This window comes from Rhinoderma darwinii, chromosome 5 (genome assembly GCF_050947455.1).
Source record: "Rhinoderma darwinii isolate aRhiDar2 chromosome 5, aRhiDar2.hap1, whole genome shotgun sequence".
In the NCBI taxonomy this organism is placed as follows: domain Eukaryota; kingdom Metazoa; phylum Chordata; class Amphibia; order Anura; family Rhinodermatidae; genus Rhinoderma; species Rhinoderma darwinii.
Window position 1 is genome coordinate 163,771,455 of NC_134691.1, and position 22,796 is coordinate 163,794,250.

At 41.9% G+C, this 22,796-nt stretch overlaps 1 protein-coding gene across 1 annotated transcript in view; it reads right to left on the reverse strand.

Annotated features, from left to right (window-relative positions):
• TNFRSF11A (TNF receptor superfamily member 11a) overlaps positions 1 to 22,796 on the reverse strand; it is a 125,363-nt gene that overhangs the window by 14,351 nt on the left and 88,216 nt on the right. Inside the window, exons 4-5 of the mRNA XM_075826722.1 lie at positions 19,942 to 20,085; positions 19,721 to 19,814 (exon numbers count right to left, since the gene is read on the reverse strand). Coding sequence (XP_075682837.1) covers positions 19,721 to 19,814; positions 19,942 to 20,085 — 238 coding nt within the window. The remainder of the gene's footprint in view (positions 1 to 19,720; positions 19,815 to 19,941; positions 20,086 to 22,796) is intronic.

The window sequence follows — 22,796 nt, forward strand, 5'->3', positions numbered from 1 at the left end:
GACATGTGATTAGGTAGACCACTCCCGCAGTCTTGCAATTGACATAATCCCGAATGGTGTATTGTTTCTGTGTGGTGACGCTAGTGAAGCTATTACCTTTAAAAATGAAATCACAGGCTTTACAGCTACCACACCTAAAGGTGCCTGGTATTTGTCTGTCCAGCCACGTGCCCCTAGGTGAAATGGGGTCAAAACAGCTGTGCATGACTCTGTCCCTTATATTTTTCCCTCTCCGATAGGTGACAGACGGCCTCTGTGTGATTTGATCTACCAGATCTGTATCAGAACTGAGAATACGCCAATACCTATTCAGTATCTGCATAATATCATTTTGTTTGGAATCATAGGTACCTATGAGTCTTGTGACCTGTTCTTCTTTCCGTTTTTTAGGGACCAGAAGACATTGCCTATCAGCATCCCTTGCTCCCTCATAGGCCTTCCTGATAACCCTCTCGGGGAAACCTCTGTCCTTCAATCTTGTTTTGAGCTCCTTGGCCTGGAACTCAAAATCACCCATAGAACTACAATTCCTACGTACTCTCATAAATTGGCCTTTTGGTATGCCACTTTTGAGGGAATGGGGATGACAGCTATTCCATTGCAGGAAACTATTTGTTGCTGTTTCTTTCCTATGTACCTTAGTGTGGATTGTGCCATCTGATGTTTTTGTGATTTTCAAATCTAAAAAAGACAATTCTTTCTCACTGATCTCACATGTGAATTTAAGTCCTACATCATTCTTGTTGAGGGCTGCTACAAAATTATGGAACTCATCCGCTGTAGAGTTCCAGAGGATCAACACGTCATCAATATATCTAATCCATAATCCAACAGATGAAGTCCAATTGACAAATTTGTCCCCAAAGACAATTGTCTCCTCCCACCAGCCAAGAAATAAATTTGCATAGGTGGGAGCAGCAGGACTCCCCATTGCAGTACCACATTTCTGATGGAAAATTTTGTCTTCAAAAATAAATATATTTCTTTCAAGAACAAACTGTAATAACTGCATGACAAACTGGTTATGAGCTACAAACTGGGTACCTCTAGATCCCAAATAGTACTCGACCGCTTTATAGCCACATTTGTGCGGTATGGATGAATACAACGCCTCGACATCCAGACTCGCCAAAATTGTATCTTTCTCCAGGGAAATGCCATCAATCTGTTTCAGGACATCCATTGTGTCACGCACATATGATGTGAGACTCAAAACAAAGGGACGCAACACTTGGTCAACATACGTGCTCACATTTTGAGTTAAATTATTTATGCCTGAAACAATAGGTCTGCCACGTAAAGGAGGATAACCTTTGTGGATTTTGGGCAGGCTATAGAAACACGCCATAACAGGAAATTGTGGGTATAAAAACCCAAATTCCCCTGCACTAATCAAAGATCTGCTCTTTGCATCACTCAAAATGCTCAGCAGCTCTTTCTTGAATAATGCCGTGGGGTTATCCTTTAAAATGGTATAGCAGTCATGGTTAAATAAAATGTCCTCACACATCTTCTTATAGCCATCCCTGCTCATGACCACAATGTTCCCACCTTTATCGGATGATTTGAGAACAATATTCTCTTTTTTCTCTAAAGTGGTCAGAGCTAAACGTTCAGACCAAGACAAATTATTATCCATTCCCCTGCTATCCTGACTGAGACTTTTGATCTCATCTCCCACCATATCCACAAATAAATCCACATTGGTAAAGTCTCCTATAGGTGGCAATTTCCTACTCTTCATTTTAAGGTTGGTGAAGGGACCTATACCTGGAGTGCGTCCAGATTCCTCTAATAGCCCCTCAAGGGCCGAAAGACCTTCCATATCAGACTCCTCTAGGCCTAATTCCATGCATTTTTTTCTATTATGGTGTTTAAAAAATTTTATCCATTTAAGTTTGCGAGCAAATAAATTGAGATCTTTTATCCACGAAAATGAGTCAAATTTAACTGTAGGGACAAAGGAAAGTCCCTTTTCTAATAGTGTAATCTCTGATGCACTCAAATTATATTCAGAAAGGTTAATGATTTGAAGCCTATCCATGTTATTCCCCTTCACTAATCCTTTTGACCCCTCAGCATATAGCGGGAAATGGGAGGATTGTTGGCTAAAAAATTATTGCCACTATTAGAAGAGGCTCTCCCACGGCCTCTGTTTCTACTTCTTGCTCCTCCCCTAAATTTGTGTTTCCCACCACTACCGCCAAAGAATGGGCCCACTCTTTCAGAGTCTGTAGTTTCACTCTCTGATGTGGAAGGGTCAGATTCCCTCGGCCCCCTATTGGTCTGTTGATATTGCTGTTGTTGTGTAGTGACAAAATCATACGCTTTTTTCTCCCTAAATTCCTGTAGGTCTCTCTGGAATTGGAAGTGTTTTCGTTCCTTAAGATGATTAGTAAACCTTTCCAAAGTTTGTTGGAGGATTTTGTCCCTTTTTTCAAAACCTGGGGTATCTACCAAGGACTTGGCTGCCTCAATCTCTTTTTTAAGCTCAACACTAATAAAGTCAAACTGGACTTTTTCTTCCTCTACCAAGATCTGCATCAGCCTAAGTGAGCTCCCTGTAATCTCCTGTTCCCACCTTTCTTTAATATTAGCGGTTTTTAATCTTAATGCTGGGACAATGGGGACCCTGAGACCTCTGGGAACTATCTTATTCTTTAAATAGTTTTCCAGACTCTGGATCTCCCACCAACTTCTAGTATAATCTTTGTGCAGTCTATTAAGATTTTTAAAGGTGGATTTGAGAGATGCACCCTGAACTGTATACGTCAATTCACACTCTGAAAAGACGCTTTTGGCCTCACTCATCCACCCATCTGTGTTTAATTCAGAAAGTGCAAAGGCTGCCATACCTAGATAAACTGAAAATATTAACTGTATGGATTAAATGTAATTTCACTGTCTAGTTTGATAGAAATCTAATTGTGCTCCCACAATATGAGTAAATTATATAGTTCACTGAAGTAACAATAAAGTAAAAAATACCTTTTAATTAGTAACTAGTTAAAAACAGGGGTAACACACCACTGTGACATAAGCCCCACCGTGATTGTTAAAAAACGTATTAAACAAAAAACACTGAGTCATTGTGATACATCTAACTCGGTGTTTATAACAATATTATGTCTGGAAACAGCATATATCCAGGGCACATCAGTAGTACAATCCCAAAAATAAAGCACAGGCGTCCGAATAGATCGGGTCTCCTAGTGCTGGGTGTAACACGATATGACTATCCCCAATGCAAACATTCCATAAACAGAACAACGACCCTACGCGTTTCAGGTACTCATCCTCAGGGGTCCGTATAATGGTAACTCTGGCCTTCACACCAGCGATAGAATCCTTTAACAGCAGATATTCTGCTGTGCGTCACGGCAAAGATGCACGTATTGATGTCAACGGCATACTTCATTGCAGGCGCTACGTTACTATAAACGCTAAACTCCACCCCTCGTATTCTAGCGGCAAACATGAACTGACCAATCCCCACACCCTCACGATTAGTGACACCTGCCCATGTGACCCCCCGCCGTCAGCTGACAACCAGGGGTCATCATCGGCCGCATCAAGCCGCACGCGCAGGCGCAGTAGAAGTCAGGGACAATTCGCCCAGACTGCCAAAATAGGAGAAGGTAAGCGCTACACGATAATGGATTGTAAGTAAATCTCGCGGGACAGTTAAACACCGCAAGTAGGCTACCTCACAAAGCAACTAAAAATGTAATTAATCACATGTAGGGTGGAAGGAAATACGATCCCTCATGACATGGGGGACCGAGAGACGATCGCCGTTAAAAAACGGCAGACAAATAGGGCCATCTCAAACCTACATGTGTTGGGCAAAAATGAACTCACCCACCCCCTGGGCAACCCAAGGGAGATAGGTCGTCCATACGGAGTGTTAAATAAAACATGTATAATTAGTCTGCTCATTTAAACCTGCTGGATGTATGCATTCCAGTCTGTGGATCCATTGTGCTTCTTTGCGTAAAATCAGGTTATCCCAATCACCTCCTCTTTTGGGGGGTCTAACAAGTTCAATAGCTTGAAACTTTAAACATGCTGCCTGGCCTTGGTGTTTGGCATGCACATGCTTAGATATTGGGGTGTCCCTATCATGGACAATGTCTCCAACATGCTCCCTAATACGGCGACGAAATTGTCGTGCTGTTTTTCCCACATAGTTAAGGGGGCATGGACATGTGATTAGGTAGACCACTCCCGCAGTCTTGCAATTGACATAATCCCGAATGGTGTATTGTTTCTGTGTGGTGACGCTAGTGAAGCTATTACCTTTAAAAATGAAATCACAGGCTTTACAGCTACCACACCTAAAGGTGCCTGGTATTTGTCTGTCCAGCCACGTGCCCCTAGGTGAAATGGGGTCAAAACAGCTGTGCATGACTCTGTCCCTTATATTTTTCCCTCTCCGATAGGTGACAGACGGCCTCTGTGTGATTTGATCTACCAGATCTGTATCAGAACTGAGAATACGCCAATACCTATTCAGTATCTGCATAATATCATTTTGTTTGGAATCATAGGTACCTATGAGTCTTGTGACCTGTTCTTCTTTCCGTTTTTTAGGGACCAGAAGACATTGCCTATCAGCATCCCTTGCTCCCTCATAGGCCTTCCTGATAACCCTCTCGGGGAAACCTCTGTCCTTCAATCTTGTTTTGAGCTCCTTGGCCTGGAACTCAAAATCACCCATAGAACTACAATTCCTACGTACTCTCATAAATTGGCCTTTTGGTATGCCACTTTTGAGGGAATGGGGATGACAGCTATTCCATTGCAGGAAACTATTTGTTGCTGTTTCTTTCCTATGTACCTTAGTGTGGATTGTGCCATCTGATGTTTTTGTGATTTTCAAATCTAAAAAAGACAATTCTTTCTCACTGATCTCACATGTGAATTTAAGTCCTACATCATTCTTGTTGAGGGCTGCTACAAAATTATGGAACTCATCCGCTGTAGAGTTCCAGAGGATCAACACGTCATCAATATATCTAATCCATAATCCAACAGATGAAGTCCAATTGACAAATTTGTCCCCAAAGACAATTGTCTCCTCCCACCAGCCAAGAAATAAATTTGCATAGGTGGGAGCAGCAGGACTCCCCATTGCAGTACCACATTTCTGATGGAAAATTTTGTCTTCAAAAATAAATATATTTCTTTCAAGAACAAACTGTAATAACTGCATGACAAACTGGTTATGAGCTACAAACTGGGTACCTCTAGATCCCAAATAGTACTCGACCGCTTTATAGCCACATTTGTGCGGTATGGATGAATACAACGCCTCGACATCCAGACTCGCCAAAATTGTATCTTTCTCCAGGGAAATGCCATCAATCTGTTTCAGGACATCCATTGTGTCACGCACATATGATGTGAGACTCAAAACAAAGGGACGCAACACTTGGTCAACATACGTGCTCACATTTTGAGTTAAATTATTTATGCCTGAAACAATAGGTCTGCCACGTAAAGGAGGATAACCTTTGTGGATTTTGGGCAGGCTATAGAAACACGCCATAACAGGAAATTGTGGGTATAAAAACCCAAATTCCCCTGCACTAATCAAAGATCTGCTCTTTGCATCACTCAAAATGCTCAGCAGCTCTTTCTTGAATAATGCCGTGGGGTTATCCTTTAAAATGGTATAGCAGTCATGGTTAAATAAAATGTCCTCACACATCTTCTTATAGCCATCCCTGCTCATGACCACAATGTTCCCACCTTTATCGGATGATTTGAGAACAATATTCTCTTTTTTCTCTAAAGTGGTCAGAGCTAAACGTTCAGACCAAGACAAATTATTATCCATTCCCCTGCTATCCTGACTGAGACTTTTGATCTCATCTCCCACCATATCCACAAATAAATCCACATTGGTAAAGTCTCCTATAGGTGGCAATTTCCTACTCTTCATTTTAAGGTTGGTGAAGGGACCTATACCTGGAGTGCGTCCAGATTCCTCTAATAGCCCCTCAAGGGCCGAAAGACCTTCCATATCAGACTCCTCTAGGCCTAATTCCATGCATTTTTTTCTATTATGGTGTTTAAAAAATTTTATCCATTTAAGTTTGCGAGCAAATAAATTGAGATCTTTTATCCACGAAAATGAGTCAAATTTAACTGTAGGGACAAAGGAAAGTCCCTTTTCTAATAGTGTAATCTCTGATGCACTCAAATTATATTCAGAAAGGTTAATGATTTGAAGCCTATCCATGTTATTCCCCTTCACTAATCCTTTTGACCCCTCAGCATATAGCGGGAAATGGGAGGATTGTTGGCTAAAAAATTATTGCCACTATTAGAAGAGGCTCTCCCACGGCCTCTGTTTCTACTTCTTGCTCCTCCCCTAAATTTGTGTTTCCCACCACTACCGCCAAAGAATGGGCCCACTCTTTCAGAGTCTGTAGTTTCACTCTCTGATGTGGAAGGGTCAGATTCCCTCGGCCCCCTATTGGTCTGTTGATATTGCTGTTGTTGTGTAGTGACAAAATCATACGCTTTTTTCTCCCTAAATTCCTGTAGGTCTCTCTGGAATTGGAAGTGTTTTCGTTCCTTAAGATGATTAGTAAACCTTTCCAAAGTTTGTTGGAGGATTTTGTCCCTTTTTTCAAAACCTGGGGTATCTACCAAGGACTTGGCTGCCTCAATCTCTTTTTTAAGCTCAACACTAATAAAGTCAAACTGGACTTTTTCTTCCTCTACCAAGATCTGCATCAGCCTAAGTGAGCTCCCTGTAATCTCCTGTTCCCACCTTTCTTTAATATTAGCGGTTTTTAATCTTAATGCTGGGACAATGGGGACCCTGAGACCTCTGGGAACTATCTTATTCTTTAAATAGTTTTCCAGACTCTGGATCTCCCACCAACTTCTAGTATAATCTTTGTGCAGTCTATTAAGATTTTTAAAGGTGGATTTGAGAGATGCACCCTGAACTGTATACGTCAATTCACACTCTGAAAAGACGCTTTTGGCCTCACTCATCCACCCATCTGTGTTTAATTCAGAAAGTGCAAAGGCTGCCATACCTAGATAAACTGAAAATATTAACTGTATGGATTAAATGTAATTTCACTGTCTAGTTTGATAGAAATCTAATTGTGCTCCCACAATATGAGTAAATTATATAGTTCACTGAAGTAACAATAAAGTAAAAAATACCTTTTAATTAGTAACTAGTTAAAAACAGGGGTAACACACCACTGTGACATAAGCCCCACCGTGATTGTTAAAAAACGTATTAAACAAAAAACACTGAGTCATTGTGATACATCTAACTCGGTGTTTATAACAATATTATGTCTGGAAACAGCATATATCCAGGGCACATCAGTAGTACAATCCCAAAAATAAAGCACAGGCGTCCGAATAGATCGGGTCTCCTAGTGCTGGGTGTAACACGATATGACTATCCCCAATGCAAACATTCCATAAACAGAACAACGACCCTACGCGTTTCAGGTACTCATCCTCAGGGGTCCGTATAATGGTAACTCTGGCCTTCACACCAGCGATAGAATCCTTTAACAGCAGATATTCTGCTGTGCGTCACGGCAAAGATGCACGTATTGATGTCAACGGCATACTTCATTGCAGGCGCTACGTTACTATAAACGCTAAACTCCACCCCTCGTATTCTAGCGGCAAACATGAACTGACCAATCCCCACACCCTCACGATTAGTGACACCTGCCCATGTGACCCCCCGCCGTCAGCTGACAACCAGGGGTCATCATCGGCCGCATCAAGCCGCACGCGCAGGCGCAGTAGAAGTCAGGGACAATTCGCCCAGACTGCCAAAATAGGAGAAGGTAAGCGCTACACGATAATGGATTGTAAGTAAATCTCGCGGGACAGTTAAACACCGCAAGTAGGCTACCTCACAAAGCAACTAAAAATGTAATTAATCACATGTAGGGTGGAAGGAAATACGATCCCTCATGACATGGGGGACCGAGAGACGATCGCCGTTAAAAAACGGCAGACAAATAGGGCCATCTCAAACCTACATGTGTTGGGCAAAAATGAACTCACCCACCCCCTGGGCAACCCAAGGGAGATAGGTCGTCCATACGGAGTGTTAAATAAAACATGTATAATTAGTCTGCTCATTTAAACCTGCTGGATGTATGCATTCCAGTCTGTGGATCCATTGTGCTTCTTTGCGTAAAATCAGGTTATCCCAATCACCTCCTCTTTTGGGGGGTCTAACAAGTTCAATAGCTTGAAACTTTAAACATGCTGCCTGGCCTTGGTGTTTGGCATGCACATGCTTAGATATTGGGGTGTCCCTATCATGGACAATGTCTCCAACATGCTCCCTAATACGGCGACGAAATTGTCGTGCTGTTTTTCCCACATAGTTAAGGGGGCATGGACATGTGATTAGGTAGACCACTCCCGCAGTCTTGCAATTGACATAATCCCGAATGGTGTATTGTTTCTGTGTGGTGACGCTAGTGAAGCTATTACCTTTAAAAATGAAATCACAGGCTTTACAGCTACCACACCTAAAGGTGCCTGGTATTTGTCTGTCCAGCCACGTGCCCCTAGGTGAAATGGGGTCAAAACAGCTGTGCATGACTCTGTCCCTTATATTTTTCCCTCTCCGATAGGTGACAGACGGCCTCTGTGTGATTTGATCTACCAGATCTGTATCAGAACTGAGAATACGCCAATACCTATTCAGTATCTGCATAATATCATTTTGTTTGGAATCATAGGTACCTATGAGTCTTGTGACCTGTTCTTCTTTCCGTTTTTTAGGGACCAGAAGACATTGCCTATCAGCATCCCTTGCTCCCTCATAGGCCTTCCTGATAACCCTCTCGGGGAAACCTCTGTCCTTCAATCTTGTTTTGAGCTCCTTGGCCTGGAACTCAAAATCACCCATAGAACTACAATTCCTACGTACTCTCATAAATTGGCCTTTTGGTATGCCACTTTTGAGGGAATGGGGATGACAGCTATTCCATTGCAGGAAACTATTTGTTGCTGTTTCTTTCCTATGTACCTTAGTGTGGATTGTGCCATCTGATGTTTTTGTGATTTTCAAATCTAAAAAAGACAATTCTTTCTCACTGATCTCACATGTGAATTTAAGTCCTACATCATTCTTGTTGAGGGCTGCTACAAAATTATGGAACTCATCCGCTGTAGAGTTCCAGAGGATCAACACGTCATCAATATATCTAATCCATAATCCAACAGATGAAGTCCAATTGACAAATTTGTCCCCAAAGACAATTGTCTCCTCCCACCAGCCAAGAAATAAATTTGCATAGGTGGGAGCAGCAGGACTCCCCATTGCAGTACCACATTTCTGATGGAAAATTTTGTCTTCAAAAATAAATATATTTCTTTCAAGAACAAACTGTAATAACTGCATGACAAACTGGTTATGAGCTACAAACTGGGTACCTCTAGATCCCAAATAGTACTCGACCGCTTTATAGCCACATTTGTGCGGTATGGATGAATACAACGCCTCGACATCCAGACTCGCCAAAATTGTATCTTTCTCCAGGGAAATGCCATCAATCTGTTTCAGGACATCCATTGTGTCACGCACATATGATGTGAGACTCAAAACAAAGGGACGCAACACTTGGTCAACATACGTGCTCACATTTTGAGTTAAATTATTTATGCCTGAAACAATAGGTCTGCCACGTAAAGGAGGATAACCTTTGTGGATTTTGGGCAGGCTATAGAAACACGCCATAACAGGAAATTGTGGGTATAAAAACCCAAATTCCCCTGCACTAATCAAAGATCTGCTCTTTGCATCACTCAAAATGCTCAGCAGCTCTTTCTTGAATAATGCCGTGGGGTTATCCTTTAAAATGGTATAGCAGTCATGGTTAAATAAAATGTCCTCACACATCTTCTTATAGCCATCCCTGCTCATGACCACAATGTTCCCACCTTTATCGGATGATTTGAGAACAATATTCTCTTTTTTCTCTAAAGTGGTCAGAGCTAAACGTTCAGACCAAGACAAATTATTATCCATTCCCCTGCTATCCTGACTGAGACTTTTGATCTCATCTCCCACCATATCCACAAATAAATCCACATTGGTAAAGTCTCCTATAGGTGGCAATTTCCTACTCTTCATTTTAAGGTTGGTGAAGGGACCTATACCTGGAGTGCGTCCAGATTCCTCTAATAGCCCCTCAAGGGCCGAAAGACCTTCCATATCAGACTCCTCTAGGCCTAATTCCATGCATTTTTTTCTATTATGGTGTTTAAAAAATTTTATCCATTTAAGTTTGCGAGCAAATAAATTGAGATCTTTTATCCACGAAAATGAGTCAAATTTAACTGTAGGGACAAAGGAAAGTCCCTTTTCTAATAGTGTAATCTCTGATGCACTCAAATTATATTCAGAAAGGTTAATGATTTGAAGCCTATCCATGTTATTCCCCTTCACTAATCCTTTTGACCCCTCAGCATATAGCGGGAAATGGGAGGATTGTTGGCTAAAAAATTATTGCCACTATTAGAAGAGGCTCTCCCACGGCCTCTGTTTCTACTTCTTGCTCCTCCCCTAAATTTGTGTTTCCCACCACTACCGCCAAAGAATGGGCCCACTCTTTCAGAGTCTGTAGTTTCACTCTCTGATGTGGAAGGGTCAGATTCCCTCGGCCCCCTATTGGTCTGTTGATATTGCTGTTGTTGTGTAGTGACAAAATCATACGCTTTTTTCTCCCTAAATTCCTGTAGGTCTCTCTGGAATTGGAAGTGTTTTCGTTCCTTAAGATGATTAGTAAACCTTTCCAAAGTTTGTTGGAGGATTTTGTCCCTTTTTTCAAAACCTGGGGTATCTACCAAGGACTTGGCTGCCTCAATCTCTTTTTTAAGCTCAACACTAATAAAGTCAAACTGGACTTTTTCTTCCTCTACCAAGATCTGCATCAGCCTAAGTGAGCTCCCTGTAATCTCCTGTTCCCACCTTTCTTTAATATTAGCGGTTTTTAATCTTAATGCTGGGACAATGGGGACCCTGAGACCTCTGGGAACTATCTTATTCTTTAAATAGTTTTCCAGACTCTGGATCTCCCACCAACTTCTAGTATAATCTTTGTGCAGTCTATTAAGATTTTTAAAGGTGGATTTGAGAGATGCACCCTGAACTGTATACGTCAATTCACACTCTGAAAAGACGCTTTTGGCCTCACTCATCCACCCATCTGTGTTTAATTCAGAAAGTGCAAAGGCTGCCATACCTAGATAAACTGAAAATATTAACTGTATGGATTAAATGTAATTTCACTGTCTAGTTTGATAGAAATCTAATTGTGCTCCCACAATATGAGTAAATTATATAGTTCACTGAAGTAACAATAAAGTAAAAAATACCTTTTAATTAGTAACTAGTTAAAAACAGGGGTAACACACCACTGTGACATAAGCCCCACCGTGATTGTTAAAAAACGTATTAAACAAAAAACACTGAGTCATTGTGATACATCTAACTCGGTGTTTATAACAATATTATGTCTGGAAACAGCATATATCCAGGGCACATCAGTAGTACAATCCCAAAAATAAAGCACAGGCGTCCGAATAGATCGGGTCTCCTAGTGCTGGGTGTAACACGATATGACTATCCCCAATGCAAACATTCCATAAACAGAACAACGACCCTACGCGTTTCAGGTACTCATCCTCAGGGGTCCGTATAATGGTAACTCTGGCCTTCACACCAGCGATAGAATCCTTTAACAGCAGATATTCTGCTGTGCGTCACGGCAAAGATGCACGTATTGATGTCAACGGCATACTTCATTGCAGGCGCTACGTTACTATAAACGCTAAACTCCACCCCTCGTATTCTAGCGGCAAACATGAACTGACCAATCCCCACACCCTCACGATTAGTGACACCTGCCCATGTGACCCCCCGCCGTCAGCTGACAACCAGGGGTCATCATCGGCCGCATCAAGCCGCACGCGCAGGCGCAGTAGAAGTCATGGACAATTCGCCCAGACTGCCAAAATAGGAGAAGGTAAGCGCTACACGATAATGGATTGTAAGTAAATCTCGCGGGACAGTTAAACACCGCAAGTAGGCTACCTCACAAAGCAACTAAAAATGTAATTAATCACATGTAGGGTGGAAGGAAATACGATCCCTCATGACATGGGGGACCGAGAGACGATCGCCGTTAAAAAACGGCAGACAAATAGGGCCATCTCAAACCTACATGTGTTGGGCAAAAATGAACTCACCCACCCCCTGGGCAACCCAAGGGAGATAGGTCGTCCATACGGAGTGTTAAATAAAACATGTATAATTAGTCTGCTCATTTAAACCTGCTGGATGTATGCATTCCAGTCTGTGGATCCATTGTGCTTCTTTGCGTAAAATCAGGTTATCCCAATCACCTCCTCTTTTGGGGGGTCTAACAAGTTCAATAGCTTGAAACTTTAAACATGCTGCCTGGCCTTGGTGTTTGGCATGCACATGCTTAGATATTGGGGTGTCCCTATCATGGACAATGTCTCCAACATGCTCCCTAATACGGCGACGAAATTGTCGTGCTGTTTTTCCCACATAGTTAAGGGGGCATGGACATGTGATTAGGTAGACCACTCCCGCAGTCTTGCAATTGACATAATCCCGAATGGTGTATTGTTTCTGTGTGGTGACGCTAGTGAAGCTATTACCTTTAAAAATGAAATCACAGGCTTTACAGCTACCACACCTAAAGGTGCCTGGTATTTGTCTGTCCAGCCACGTGCCCCTAGGTGAAATGGGGTCAAAACAGCTGTGCATGACTCTGTCCCTTATATTTTTCCCTCTCCGATAGGTGACAGACGGCCTCTGTGTGATTTGATCTACCAGATCTGTATCAGAACTGAGAATACGCCAATACCTATTCAGTATCTGCATAATATCATTTTGTTTGGAATCATAGGTACCTATGAGTCTTGTGACCTGTTCTTCTTTCCGTTTTTTAGGGACCAGAAGACATTGCCTATCAGCATCCCTTGCTCCCTCATAGGCCTTCCTGATAACCCTCTCGGGGAAACCTCTGTCCTTCAATCTTGTTTTGAGCTCCTTGGCCTGGAACTCAAAATCACCCATAGAACTACAATTCCTACGTACTCTCATAAATTGGCCTTTTGGTATGCCACTTTTGAGGGAATGGGGATGACAGCTATTCCATTGCAGGAAACTATTTGTTGCTGTTTCTTTCCTATGTACCTTAGTGTGGATTGTGCCATCTGATGTTTTTGTGATTTTCAAATCTAAAAAAGACAATTCTTTCTCACTGATCTCACATGTGAATTTAAGTCCTACATCATTCTTGTTGAGGGCTGCTACAAAATTATGGAACTCATCCGCTGTAGAGTTCCAGAGGATCAACACGTCATCAATATATCTAATCCATAATCCAACAGATGAAGTCCAATTGACAAATTTGTCCCCAAAGACAATTGTCTCCTCCCACCAGCCAAGAAATAAATTTGCATAGGTGGGAGCAGCAGGACTCCCCATTGCAGTACCACATTTCTGATGGAAAATTTTGTCTTCAAAAATAAATATATTTCTTTCAAGAACAAACTGTAATAACTGCATGACAAACTGGTTATGAGCTACAAACTGGGTACCTCTAGATCCCAAATAGTACTCGACCGCTTTATAGCCACATTTGTGCGGTATGGATGAATACAACGCCTCGACATCCAGACTCGCCAAAATTGTATCTTTCTCCAGGGAAATGCCATCAATCTGTTTCAGGACATCCATTGTGTCACGCACATATGATGTGAGACTCAAAACAAAGGGACGCAACACTTGGTCAACATACGTGCTCACATTTTGAGTTAAATTATTTATGCCTGAAACAATAGGTCTGCCACGTAAAGGAGGATAACCTTTGTGGATTTTGGGCAGGCTATAGAAACACGCCATAACAGGAAATTGTGGGTATAAAAACCCAAATTCCCCTGCACTAATCAAAGATCTGCTCTTTGCATCACTCAAAATGCTCAGCAGCTCTTTCTTGAATAATGCCGTGGGGTTATCCTTTAAAATGGTATAGCAGTCATGGTTAAATAAAATGTCCTCACACATCTTCTTATAGCCATCCCTGCTCATGACCACAATGTTCCCACCTTTATCGGATGATTTGAGAACAATATTCTCTTTTTTCTCTAAAGTGGTCAGAGCTAAACGTTCAGACCAAGACAAATTATTATCCATTCCCCTGCTATCCTGACTGAGACTTTTGATCTCATCTCCCACCATATCCACAAATAAATCCACATTGGTAAAGTCTCCTATAGGTGGCAATTTCCTACTCTTCATTTTAAGGTTGGTGAAGGGACCTATACCTGGAGTGCGTCCAGATTCCTCTAATAGCCCCTCAAGGGCCGAAAGACCTTCCATATCAGACTCCTCTAGGCCTAATTCCATGCATTTTTTTCTATTATGGTGTTTAAAAAATTTTATCCATTTAAGTTTGCGAGCAAATAAATTGAGATCTTTTATCCACGAAAATGAGTCAAATTTAACTGTAGGGACAAAGGAAAGTCCCTTTTCTAATAGTGTAATCTCTGATGCACTCAAATTATATTCAGAAAGGTTAATGATTTGAAGCCTATCCATGTTATTCCCCTTCACTAATCCTTTTGACCCCTCAGCATATAGCGGGAAATGGGAGGATTGTTGGCTAAAAAATTATTGCCACTATTAGAAGAGGCTCTCCCACGGCCTCTGTTTCTACTTCTTGCTCCTCCCCTAAATTTGTGTTTCCCACCACTACCGCCAAAGAATGGGCCCACTCTTTCAGAGTCTGTAGTTTCACTCTCTGATGTGGAAGGGTCAGATTCCCTCGGCCCCCTATTGGTCTGTTGATATTGCTGTTGTTGTGTAGTGACAAAATCATACGCTTTTTTCTCCCTAAATTCCTGTAGGTCTCTCTGGAATTGGAAGTGTTTTCGTTCCTTAAGATGATTAGTAAACCTTTCCAAAGTTTGTTGGAGGATTTTGTCCCTTTTTTCAAAACCTGGGGTATCTACCAAGGACTTGGCTGCCTCAATCTCTTTTTTAAGCTCAACACTAATAAAGTCAAACTGGACTTTTTCTTCCTCTACCAAGATCTGCATCAGCCTAAGTGAGCTCCCTGTAATCTCCTGTTCCCACCTTTCTTTAATATTAGCGGTTTTTAATCTTAATGCTGGGACAATGGGGACCCTGAGACCTCTGGGAACTATCTTATTCTTTAAATAGTTTTCCAGACTCTGGATCTCCCACCAACTTCTAGTATAATCTTTGTGCATCAAAAACGGCCCGAGTGGCACAACAGCCGTGTGCATGAGCCTCATACAAGTACGTCGAACAAATAAGCAAACAAATTAAAAATGTTATGACCGCCGGGATGCAAAGAGGAAAAATAAAACAAATGTACCACATATGTCTACATCAACAAGAGCTTGTGCTCTCCAAAACGCTAAAACAGAGGCCATGCAATATTCGCCCATTATCTACAAATATGTTAAAAATATATACTGCACACAGCAAACCGCTACTATGCTACCAAAATCTACATTTTTGAGAGTACCATGTATAAAAATACAACTTAATAGTTAATACACAAACGCCTTCACACAACTTTGTATCAAACAGTGATTATAAGCAAAAATTGCATGAAAATTCAACTTTGATACTAAAATGCGCACTCAAGCAGACCCCTTAGATTAGGGCTACACGGTGACTTTGGCCGTGACACAGGTCACATCGCAGGTAATGAAAGCGAATGTGTTCGATTTGCGACCCGCAACTTACATCGCAAGGATTCCAAACGCACTGAACTTCATGCAACTGTCTTATTGAGGCAACTTGCAGTTCGCAAAAAGACCACAGTCACTTTCCATGCCTGCGATGCAGGCAGCGCGACACAGAGATCTTTGACTGTGCGACAGCCAACGTCACTGTGTAGACTTAGCCTTATGCAAACTAAATGTGATCTGCAAAGAACTGTAAGGGCTTGTCCACACGTAAGGGAATTGCTGCGTATTTTCCATATAGAATACAGTAGCAGCATAGTGGGTGAGATCTAACAAATCTCATCCACACGCTGCGTAAAATTTTTGTCTCGAAATTCACCTGCGGTGCGTTTTTTTCTGTCCCACAGCACGTCAATTCCTGCTGCGGAAAGTGGACTGAATTGCTCCACCATTTTCTGCAGTAAAAAAACACAGGACAAGGTGCAGTTTTTCCACAGCGGAATGTCTGGTAGTTGTAGCGGAAATGCTGCAAAAATTTTCTGCAGCAATTCAGTTACGTGTGGACAAGCCCTAAGATGTGAGAACTTGATACATACCACACATGTCTCTGTTCCCATGTGCGTGTTAGAAATGCAAAAGCAACATGAATGCACCAACCAATGTTTGCATGCAAATTAAATTGGGGATTATAAGGGTATGTAATTGTGCATTCCCCATAGAAACCTTAAGGCCGGATTTACACGAGCATGGGCGTTTTGCGCGCGCAAAAGGTACTTAACAGCTCCTTGTGTCAGCCGCGTATGATGCGTGGCTGCGTGATTTTTTGACACTCTGTTCATTCATACTTTTTACTGCTGTTGCGCATATCAGGGCTTATTCAGACAAACGTATAATAGGTCCGTGCAACGAGTGTGATTTTCACGCGCCTCGCACGGACCTATGTTAGTCTATGAGGCCGTACAGACTGTCCGTCAGTTTCATGCAGCGTGTGTCCGCTGCGTAAAACTCACAACATGTCCTATATTTGTGCGTTGTTCGCGCATCACGCACCCATTGAAGTCATTGACCCATTGAAGTGCGTGATTCACGCAACAGCAGTAAAAAGTATGAATGAAAACAGAAAAGCACCACAGAGTGTCATAATGATGGCGGCTGCGCGAAAATCACACAGCCGCGCATCATATGCTGCTGACGCACGGAGCTGTTAAGTACCCTTTGCGCGTGCAAAACGCAGCGGTTTTTTTTAACGCGCGCAAAACGCACACGCTCGTGGAAATCCGGCCTAAGGCTGTGTTCACAAGTGGCAGGGAAATCGCGTTTTTTGCCAAAATGTAAAAAAAAACATTTTTAAACAAAATTGCTTGTGTGAACACAGTCTAACCCTAATCGATGTTCCCTAAACGTAATCTAATGTGTTAACTGATTTTTGTATTTGGAACTAGTAGGTGGATGAAATTTTTTTTTATCCATCAGAAATGTATTGGACATTCCTCTCTATTGATAATCATTATCACTGTGACTGTAGCATGTAACGGGTATCACTAAGGAAGCGGTCAGCAGATTTTATGCTTCAGATCGGGTTCGGACAGCATGTATAAACCTGCTTAGTGCAACTCATTTGACACAGCGATCCAGACGCTGGTAAACGTCCGGGTTGTGGGGTCAATAAATGGCCTGATTAGGCACAGAGGTGTGATTAGATGAGCTATTGCTCATCTTCTCACTCCTTTTCTACAAAAACATGTGACAAGTATGATAACATATAAAGTTATACATGGACAGGAGGAGGATCCCAGCTTCTCCCCCTCTCCTTGCATACTACCAGCACACCCCACTCTGGTCCCCCATCTTCTCCTTACCACGGGCTAAAATGAGAGTTAAACACATATTCAGTGTTAAGGATCTGCCAGGCACAGCTTCTGTATCCACGCCCATAGGTAATCAGTCTGCACCAGCTTCTATGTCTGTGAGACTGACTCCATCTTCCACCACTCAGGATGGCAGGCTTAGGAGTGGGAGAGCCTATCACAGCCTGGCCAGACGGAGCTAGCTCCCGCCCTCTGTCTATTTATACCTGCCTTTCCTGTTCCTCCTTGCTGAGATTCTTGTTTTGTTTCCTGGCCCTGCTGCAGCTTCTTTAACCATTTGTCCCTGCTTCATATTGACCCTGGCTTACTGACTACTCTCCTGCTCTGCGTTTGGTACCTCGTACACTCCTGGTTTGACTCGGCTTGTTCACTACTCTCCTGCTCTGCATTTGGTACCTCGTACACTTCTGGTTTGACTCGGCTCGTTCACCACTTTTGTTGCTCACGGTGTTGCCGTGGGCAACTGCCCCTTTTCTCTTGATTCTGTGTACCCTTGTCTGTTTGTCTGTCGGGCACGTATTGAGAGTAGGGACCGTCGCCCAGTTGTACCCCGTCGCCTAGGGCGGGTCGTTGCAAGTAGGCAGGGACTGAGTGGCGGGTAGATTAGGGCTCACTTGTCTGTTTCCTTACCCCCATCATTACATTCAGATTTCACTTCAACCTGCTCTAGATATGGCTAGATCAAAGCTAGAGCTGCAATCCAGTTATTTTTTAACCCGTTAGTGACCGCCCGTTAGTGCTTTTACGGCGGCCGCTGACGGGCTTTATTCTGATGCAATAGCCTTTTTACAGCGCTACATCGGAATAAATAAATAGAGCAGGTAGCCGTTAAATCTCCCTGTTTTCAGCTACCAGAGGTAGCTGAGAGCAGAGAGAAGACCTGCTCTAACGGGCGAGATCGATATCAGTATTGATCTTGCTCATTTAACCCCTCAGATTCGGCGCTCAATAGCGAGCGCCTCATCTTAATGGTTTTGGAGAGAGGGAGAGAGCTACCTCTCTCACAAAACGGCACCCTGCGTAAGATCGCAGAGTGTCGGTGGTTTCTATGGCAGCCGGGGGCCTAATAAAGGCCCCCAGGTCTGCCACTAGTTATGGCTGCTAGGCCACGGCAGAAAAATGGCCTAGCAGATGCCTGTCCGTTTTAAATGGACAGGCACTAATACACTACAATACAAAAATATTGCAGTGTATTATAAAAGCGATCGGACGATTGCATAGTTAAGTCCCCTAGTGGGACTAGTAAAAAAAGTTTAAAGTTAATAAAAATAAATACGTGAAAAAAGACCAAAACCAACTTTTTCCATTTACAAAATGCTTTATCATTTAAAAAAAAATACTGAAAAAAGTTACACATATTTGGTATCAACGCTTCCGTAACGAAGTCATTACCTTATTTAACCCGCAAGGTGAATGCGGTAAAAAATAAAATAAAAAACAATGCACAAATTACTGTTTTCTGTGAATCCTGCCTTAAAAAAAATCTGATAAAAAGTGATCAAAAAGTCGCATCTACAAAAAAAGCTCTCATACAGCTGCATTGGCGGAGCAATAAAAAAAGTTATGGCTCTTGAAATATGGAGACACAAAAACAAATAATTTTGAAAAAAGTGATTTTACGGTGTAAAAGTAGTAAAACATGCAAAATCTATATAAATTTGGTATCATTGCAATCGTAACAACCCGCTGAATAAAGTTATTGCGGCAAAATTGCTGTTTTTTTTCTATTCCCCCCCCCAAAAAAAGTTAATCAATAAATTCTATGTACCCAAAAATGGTTCTATTAAAAATGACAACTTGTCCTGCAAAAAACAAGAACTTATACAGCCATGTCGATGCAAAAATAAAAAAGTTAGAGCTCTTTGAATGAGACGATGGAAAAACGTAAAAAATAGCTTGGTCATTAAGGCCTAAAATAGGCGGGTCACTAAGGGGTTAAATGCTAAGAATGTAACTGTGACCTAGATTGAATTAGGACTGTTAGTAGCAAGGATGTATCAGATACGCCCATGGCTACTGAAGGGTTAAAACACACTTTTTGGATCATGACATACTCGGCTACAGTGTGAGTGACTTACTTTTTCCAGCGAGTGCATGCTTCTGTTGCAGATGAAGAGTTGGAATAATATCCCACAGGACACGGCGTGCAGACAGTATTTTTATTTGACTGGACTATAGGGGGGAAAAAAACTAATTGTGAGGTGCATGTTCAACAGATCAGGGTTTATAATTCTTAATTTAGAATTGCACCAAATCTATTTTTTATTCTAATTGTACGAATATAAAAAGTTTTAGTCACCTGGTAACTGCGATCCAAATCCAGGGAGGCACTTGACATTCTCCATACATATTTCTTGTTTTGTATCGAAGTGGTATCCTTCAAAACACTCACATTCCCGAGGGTACGTTCTGTTTCCCTTATGAGACATGTGCAAAGCTTTCCCTGCCAGAAGAGAATTCCATATGTATAAACAGTTTTATGGATCTATCCTGCCACACAATTCAATAACACAACGGAATAAATGTAGAATTCACGCAAGAGGATGAAAGAAAATATATTTTAAAAAAAAATATTTGCTGAAATGACATATCTAGTGTCTGGACAGTTTTAGACTGGAAAATTAGAAGTGTGATTTTCCATTGTGCTCAAAACCAAGCACTCCCGTATTGTTATTATGCACTGACCTGTATTCAACACTAGATGGATTGCATTTCTGAGCAGAATATGCAGGTCAGCAAAAGAATAATCTTCTCAAATATGACCTGTTCTCACTTTACTATTACAATAATCTCTCAGATATGCACAGATTGAGCCCCTGAGTTATGTCATCCTGGTCAGGTGAAAATGGTTTGCAGTACAAATAAAGCCACAGAACCACCGGAAGTCAAAATCACATGATGTCTCCATGGTAGCAGATTATAAACACATCCTGAGTAGTCTGATCCTGCATTCACATTCTGTTCTATTTGTCCCCTACTTCTCTCTTATCTACCAAATAGTATGTTAGCAAAAAGCAAGGGGACAGATGAAATGGACTATGACTGCATGATGAGACAAAAAAAAAGAAGTTTGTTTGTGTCCGCCCCCCCCCCCCCCCCTCATTGCCATTTTGGTTTTTTTGCCCATTCTCTATTGAATTAATTCGGGTCCTCTTCAGCCCTGGGTGCCGTCGTACTGTATCCTGAAGCTGGTAGTATACAACGGCGCACACAATGTCCTGATGTTGCCTGTGCGGCGGCACCCATGGCTGAAGAGGAGCCAGGAAGAGGTCAGTATATAGAGGAGTCTGCTTTGGGGTCTGAAGTAATGTAGGGGTCTGGCTTGGGATCTGAAATTAATTTAGGAGCCTGTATTTAGGAGTCTGGTCTAAAGTTAATTAAGGGTCTGGTCTAGGGTCTAAATTTGTTTAGGGGTCTAATTTATTGGGTCTGAAATGTATTTAGGTGTCTGGGATCTGAATTGAGGGGTCTGAAATAATTTAGGGATCAGGTCTGTAGTCTCATTAATTTAGGGGTCTGGTTTTGAGCCTAAAATTTATTTTGGGGTCAAGTGTCTGAAGTAGGGCTGGGCTAATTCAAACTAATTCACCGTTTCTAGATTTGCCCGGAATCGTGAAATCGAAATATAAGCCCACATCCATTGCAGGAGGGAAAAAAAGCTTTATCAACAAGCAGATGGGCTGCACAGTATGTATGTCTGTCTCACTGAATGCCAACTGTCAGCCCTTACTTCATATGCTAATCTGTTCCGCTGCTGTGCCCAGCATTTTAATTTTAGCTCGGACCAAAGTCAGTAACTTAGGGATAGATTCAGAGTTAGGCTTCGTTCACATCTGCGTCGGGACTCCATTCATGGGTTCCATCGGACCTTTCCATCAGGGGAACCCATGAATGGAAACCAAACTGAAACAAACGGAAACCATAGGTAATTTCAATGGTGACGGATCCGGTGCAAATGGTTTCCGTTTGTCACCGTTGTGTAAGGGTTCCGTCGTTTTGACGGAATCAATACCGTAGTAGACTGCACTACTTATTCTGTCAAAACGATGGAACTCTAACACAACGGTGAGAAACGGTGCCTCTCATAGCGCCTATTTGATTAGTTAGGAGATAGGGAATTAATCAAGTAGTGACAGATCATCTTTAACCCCTTAACGACAGCCATATGGTAATATATGTTCCAACCTCCAATGCCCTGTGCAGTTGTCGCATATATAAACGTTGGCAGCGTGCAGTGTGTGCAGTGCTACTTCAGTGTGAGCAGCGCTGCACTTTCCTGTAAGCTGCTAGTATACAGCAATACGTACTTTATATATAGCCATGTGTTTGTATGAGTTTATAATATGTATCTATGTTCCCTCTTGTGAACTTTGATCTGGGACTTCATATGTTAATCAGAACTCTGGCTTATTTGCTACATTTTTGCAATTGCTCTGGGTAGTATCATGATATTCCATATATACAATTTTGGATATAGCTATATACTATTCCACATTAGTAATTGTCTGGCCTCTTCTTTTCACACTGTGGCAATCATCTCTGATTTTAATGTTTGTATTTTTGATGTTTTGTATAAATAAAGATTATCAAATTTTATTAGTAAAAATGTGGGTCTGACTCCATTTCTAGGTTTTCATTTTCATTTTTCAGGAGTCATCACTATGCTATCAGTAGTCATGGGCGTTTTCTTATGTGCCCGTCCCCTATACGTGATATATGTGCCATATGATATTCATCCAATTCGGAACAAGAGGGGTATTTAGGTTGTCCTCCATATTGGTTCAGCGCTGCACTTTCCTGTCTGATGGTTCTCTCCACAAGTGCCGGCACCTCTCCCCCTCAGGGTATGTTCACACACTTAACAAAAAACATCTGAAAATACGGAGCTATTTTCAAGAGAAAATAGCCTCTGTTTTTCAGCCGTTTTTTAAGCAACTAGCGTTATTTGCCGCGCTTTTTACGGCCTTTTTGGAGCTGTTTTTCTATTGAGTCAATGAAAAACGGCTCCAAAAACGGCTCAAGAAGTGACATGCACTTCTTTTTATGGGGCGTCTTTTTACGTGCCGTTATTTGAAAATGAGGCATAAAATAACGCCCTGTTGGAACACAACGCCATATTTCCCATTTAAATCAATGGACAGATTTTTGTAGGCG